Source organism: Xenopus laevis, chromosome 2S (genome assembly GCF_017654675.1).
Source record: "Xenopus laevis strain J_2021 chromosome 2S, Xenopus_laevis_v10.1, whole genome shotgun sequence".
Taxonomy (NCBI): Eukaryota; Metazoa; Chordata; class Amphibia; order Anura; family Pipidae; genus Xenopus; species Xenopus laevis.
This window is the reverse complement of record NC_054374.1, coordinates 57,195,054-57,201,053: the sequence shown is the minus strand read 5'-3', so window position 1 is coordinate 57,201,053 and position 6,000 is coordinate 57,195,054. Positions and strand designations below refer to the sequence as shown.

At 36.0% G+C, this 6,000-nt stretch overlaps 1 protein-coding gene across 2 annotated transcripts in view; it reads left to right on the top strand.

The window, feature by feature from the left end:
* Positions 1-272: 272 nt before the first annotated feature.
* Positions 273-6,000, top strand: part of mybph.S (myosin binding protein H S homeolog) — a 54,983-nt gene continuing 49,255 nt past the window's right edge. The window contains exon 1 of one of the 2 annotated variants that reach the window (XM_018248146.2): positions 273-627. In XM_018248146.2, the coding sequence (XP_018103635.1) occupies positions 315-627 (313 nt within the window). In that variant the 5' untranslated portion in view covers positions 273-314. The remainder of the gene's footprint in view (positions 628-6,000) is intronic. The other variant, NM_001089180.1, reaches the window with a different exon arrangement.

Below are 6,000 nucleotides of genomic sequence, written 5' to 3'. Positions count from 1 at the left end.
GAGTTTAATTTTTGTTCATAATATATTGAAATTAATTTCAATATATTATATATCTGTTAAGTCTTAGAAATTAGCACATTATTTATGACAAGGACCCAAAAGCTAAGTGGTTTAAAATCTTTTTTTAAATTGCTGTTAAATCTTGTGATGTTAAGAGTAGTGCTATTTTTGTCTTAAGTAGCTGACTATCCCAGTGCTTTAAATAAGCAAAGGCAGTTCCTAAAAAACAGATGGTATAGTGTCTGCCAGGTGGCTATATAAATCAGGAACAGAAGGATCTTACTGTTGCAGTTGCTGAGAACAGAGTCAGAACCATGCCAGCAAAGGCTCCAATTAAAAAGTCCCCAGCAGCTAAAGCTGCTCCAGGTAAACCACAGGCAGCTCCTGCGCCTGTGCCTGAGCCAGTCCAGGAAGTCCCTGTACCAGAAGTCCCTGTACCAGAAGCCCCTGTTCCTATTCCAGAACCTGTTGAGAATTCTGTTCCAGAGGCATCTGCACCACCCACAGAAACCCCAGCCCCAGAAACAGAAGTTTCTGTTCCAGCACCAGCTGCACCAGTTTCAGAACCAGAAAAGGCTCCTGAAGTAGTTGAAGAACCTCCACCTGAACCAGAAGCTTTAAAAGAAGGTATGTACTCAGTAGGGAAATGTTAAGGATTATCTGTTTTTTAAGATACTGATTGCAGTCAAATGTCTACTTCTTACTTGGTGCAGGCTTCTCTGCACTGTGGGGGAATGTATAGTGCAGCTGGAGCTTGGCATGCATTCCAATGAGCAGTGCAAATTATTTACATGAAATCTGCCTATAATACTATTGAGCATGTTGGCAAAGCAACATAAAGAGCTCTATGGAAACTGGATAGTAGCAGTTTCAATTATAGGTATGAGATCTATTATGTGGAAGGTTTGAGCAAAAGGTTTCAGGATATAGCGTCTTCATGAAATTTGAAGCACAATCTCTCAAAACTGCTAAAACACACAAAATAACCCAATAAGAATTGTTTTTCCACCAACATTGATTTATGTATGGATAATTTTATTGATGAAGAACGATATTGATATGCAAAGTATAGAATCTTAAGGTATAGAAAAATACACACAAGCTTTACAATTAATAAGCATTATAGTAAATAAATGTGTAAATATATGGAGATTGATGTCCTGCTGTAAAGAGCTTACAATCTATGTGGGTATCACATCATAAATCAGAGGGCAAAAGAGCTCAAGTAAAAGGTATAATTTTATTACTAAACAATAAAAAGGAAATATGTCATAAAATAAGAATGGTTTGCTTAAAGGATGAAGGCAATGAAGGTTCTATGTATAGTCCTCCCTCCCAAACCTCAATACCCCTAGTCTTTATAATACAGTAACATAGGGGGTTGGGGCTGCCATTCACCAATTTTTGCCAGCATGACCAGGAACATTCAGAGTTGAATCTGACTTTATGAGCTATTGGACAGCAGGAGCAGCCACCAACCCACTGTGCTACTTTGCTACTTATGAAGAGATACCAGGGAGCAGGGGTCTTATAAGGGAGTGTAGTTAGGGAGTGAGCCTTTGCATGGCACCTACATTGCCTTAATGGGTTTTTACCTATACCCCTAAAATGAATACTTAAGCAACATATAGTTTATATCATATTAAGTGGAATAATAAATAATCTTACCAAACTGGTATATATATTTAAGTAAATATTGCCCTTTTACATCTCTTCCTTTGAGCCCTCATTATATGATATTCTCTTTGCTGACTCAGAGGTCACCTGACCAGAAAAAAATGTAACGTTTACTGTAACAGCGTGGAAGTAAAAGACAGAACTTTGTCCGTTAATTGGCATGTGACCTAACATGTTTGGTTTGTTTGTGTGCACTGTGAATCCTAGGATCCAAGGGGGCACCCTTATTTATTAAAATTACAATTTTCTATTTATGATTACCCAATGGCGCATACTGCTAAAAAAAAAAAGTATATTATTATGAAAATTTACATGAAGCAGGATTTTACATACAGTATGAACTGTTTTAGGCAATATACATTGTTCGGGGGTATTATTTTTCTTTCCTTAAACACTATTCTCAGGAAAATGGCATTCCTGTAGTTTGCAACTTTCTGAATAATGTGTTTACAGATAATAGACCCTGACCTGTATTTAAGATAAAAAGAATTTTATAATTATTACTTTTCATTTTGGTAGACAAAAATACCCTCCAAATAGGTCAATGTTATTATGTAAGTGGTTATATAACAAAGAGTGGTTCATCTTTTTATTTGTCCAATCCAGTCTTCATTCTATTAACTTTTATTAAGGAAATAAGGAAAACTATACCCCATAAACAATGTAGGTCTCTCTAAAAATATATTTCATAAAACAGCTTTGACAAACATTTTTAGCTAACAAATAGTATTAAGTAAATCATTTTTTACCACTGTCCCATTACTGCAGCGCATCACAAATTTTAAACATGCCTGTTTTTGTGGCCACACCCTCTACTTACCATGTTCATTTTACAAAATTTGGCAGGTTATGAAAGTTTCTGTGTTTTTTGTGTTATTACAGTTTTGCTAATGAAGGTGAATTACCCTTTAAGCTGCAAGTCGCAGTTTTTCCCTGCTTATCTTAAATAGTTACAATTGTTTCTTTGCTCATCTTAAATTGTTACAAATGTATCCAAGTGCACCTGCCACTTATTCTGGGCTCTCTGCCAAAAGCCAATTACGTTTTTTTCTGGTTGTTCAGCGCAGAAGATCAAAGAGAAAGTCTGGACATTTCAGTAACAATCCGGGACTGTGGGTTGAGCTGTCAAAATCAGGACTGTCCCGTGAAAAACAGGACAGTTGGGAGGTATGGCATTATCAAACTGCCAAATTGCTATCTCTCTGATATCTGTTTTTGGGCAGAAAGCAGTCGGTCAGTCCATAGGTAGGCCCTATACATGGCCAATTTGCTGGCAACCTAGTCTGGAAGTCTCAGTCCACAGCTTTAATTGGCCTGTGTATTGCCACCTTATGCAGCAGCGTTCCTAGAGGGGGGAGGGCCCTGGTGTGTGACGCGCAGCCGGGCCCTGCCCCCCTCCGTATGGCGCGCTGCATGGGTGATTTCAGTGGTGTGCGGCGCTGCCAGGGGGCCCTGAGGGGGTGCGGGCCCTGGCCCGCTCGCACCCCCTGCTCCCCCGGTAGTTCCGCCACTGACCTTATGTCTATAAAAATGACATTGGAGATATAAGTAAAATAGAAGCACAGGCCTATGTATTTCTTTCCAAAAAGTAGAACTAGCCCTTGAAAAGGACTTGAATTAATCACTGGAGAATGTCTTACATATTGACACCACCCACAAATTATGGTTCACTTATTTCTGTGAGATTCATAGTATGTATTAAAATACAGGAAATTGTGACTTTAAGATCTACAGTTAGTTTAGTACAGATATATGTTTATATATTTTATGTCTATATATTAACCTATTGACTAGTCTGTATAAGTATGTGTGTGTGTATATATAATATACAATATATATATATATATTGGAGGGGTCGAACGTGATGGACATTTGTCATTCTTTAACCCAAATTATCTACATAAGTATGCTACAATAATGTTCCAATGATGTAAGGAAGGAAACAGCAATCCCTTATTCTTTCAAAAGGTTCTTCAAAAAACCTCAACAAGACAGACTTCAGTACTTTATCAATGAGTGAAAGAGCAATTCCTCACAAAATTTACCAAAAGTGAACTTGTGTCCTGTGTACATAGGGTTGCTGGGTTCTGTTGAATTTTGTTGTGAATTGTCTGTTCATTCTTTAATAAATAGCATTTAACATGTAATAAATAGAACACATTAGTAGAAGATAACATTTAATGGTGTAGATCTGATGTAGAACTAACAGTTTCAATGTTCCTGGTGTCACTTAAGCTACTGGAATGTCTAAAGGGGGAAATGAGCAGGTGTTAGCAGTGTTGAACACTAGGACACCATACGTTGCTAATTCTGGAATTTAGTGGTTTACATAGGTCAGCTGCACACACTGTTCCTCGTGTTACCAAGCACGGATACATCCCATTAAATATCCATGCATGGAGAGACATGAAAGCTGAAGCTAGTGCTCTGCTAAAAATAGAGTAAGCTTATATAACTTGGAGGCTGTATAGTTAAAATCACATGTCTAATAATTGTATTTTCTATTTGGAACACTTAATACCATGTTTTTGTGTGCAGCCTCTTAATTCCATAAAACTGAATGTGTCCATCATAATAGTCCCTCGTTACATACTAGCAATATTTTGTAATGTATGGACAGTTTCTACTTTATAGTAAAATACCTAGAATATCATCCATTCAGGTCCTGTTGTTTCATCTTTCCTTATTCATATTCTTCTCACTACATCTGTCTTTTTATCACTAAGGGGCAGATTTATCAAAATGTGAATTAAGAACTCCCCACAGAAAAACTCGCTCACTTTCTATTGATTCCTATGGGAGTTTTAGAATCAACGGAGTTCACCATTTGATATATATGCTTTCAATAATCCCATAGACAGTGAGTGAGTTTTTCTGTGGTGAGTTCAAAATTCACACTGATAATCTGCCTCTGTATTTTATGCTCTGTTTTTGTCCCCATTATTTGTCACCTCTGTTTTTGGCAACATTCAGTGCTATATATAAATACAATGAGAGTCACACAGCATAAATAATACAACAGCTTTCTGTTAGATATAGATTATATAGCAAATAATGTACCCTCTATTGTAAAATATAAGGATATGATAACTCACAAAGGAGTTCCATGACCAGATATACAATAAAGGTATGATGTTAAATGTTGAGTGCTTTTAAAACAGTAGTGGAACACCAAAGTGACTTCTAATATCTTAATATTTTTTTTATTTATTTATTATACAAGTATGGGACCTGTTATCCAGAATGCTTGGTCTTCCCGGATAAAGGATCTTTCAGTAATTTGGAGCTTCATACCTTAGTCTACTAGAACATAAAATAAACTCAATAGCCTGGTTTTGCTTCCAATAAGGATTAATTATATCTTAGTTTGGATCAAGTACAAGCTATTGTTTTATTACTAAAGAGAAAAGGAAATCAGTTTCAAACATTTGGATTATTTGGATAAAATTTAGCTTTTTGGATAACTGGCTTCCAGATAACAGATCCCATGCCTGTAGTACACAAGTTTCAGTGATTCAAATTAACAGAAATGTCATCATTAAGCATGTATAATACACAACGACATCAACAAGCACAGTTTATAAGCATATCATTTAAAGTATATTCATGGTTCTTGTGTATTATAAATAAAATATAAATAAAACATTTTACGCTAATGTTTATCTGAATTGTTTAAAATAAAATTGTTAAAATAATAAAAGTATATAATTAACAGAGTGTTAAGTTCCATAATCTTTGCCAACTAATGGTATGGAAAAACTTGTGTTTATATATCTGACTTGCTAGTTACATAACATATTCCTAGCAGGAACTAAGGAGCTACAGTTTCACATCTGTTTCTTTAAAGCAGGAATTTAGCTAACAGCAGCAGATTTGTAAATGTTCTTCTGGAATATTTCTCCCATGCTTCAAATGAAGAGCTTGCTAAGCACAACATTTGCTCTTAAAGAACCTTGCCATATGTGGAGATGCTTCCTACCATGCTATTTATGTGATTATTAGAAACTATTTATAAAGCGCACTCAAGAAGTAGTCCCTTTCATCACTGAGATTTTAAAAGGGGGAGTTTTTTCAGTCTTGACTATGTTATAAGGCTAAGAAGATTGTGTCCTTCAATACAAACAAAGTTCATTCAGTGCTTATACTGTGAAGTCTTCAATTGGTGTTAGGTTTCTTGATTGCAGCTGTTCCTTTTTTGGTTCACTCTGCTGGACTCTCCAACATAACACAAACCTCTGCAGGGAAGCACAAAATGAGGTACTATAGTACCCTTAATTATAAAGTGTCATGGCACTTTTTTAAACAAGTTTCACAAAATTAACA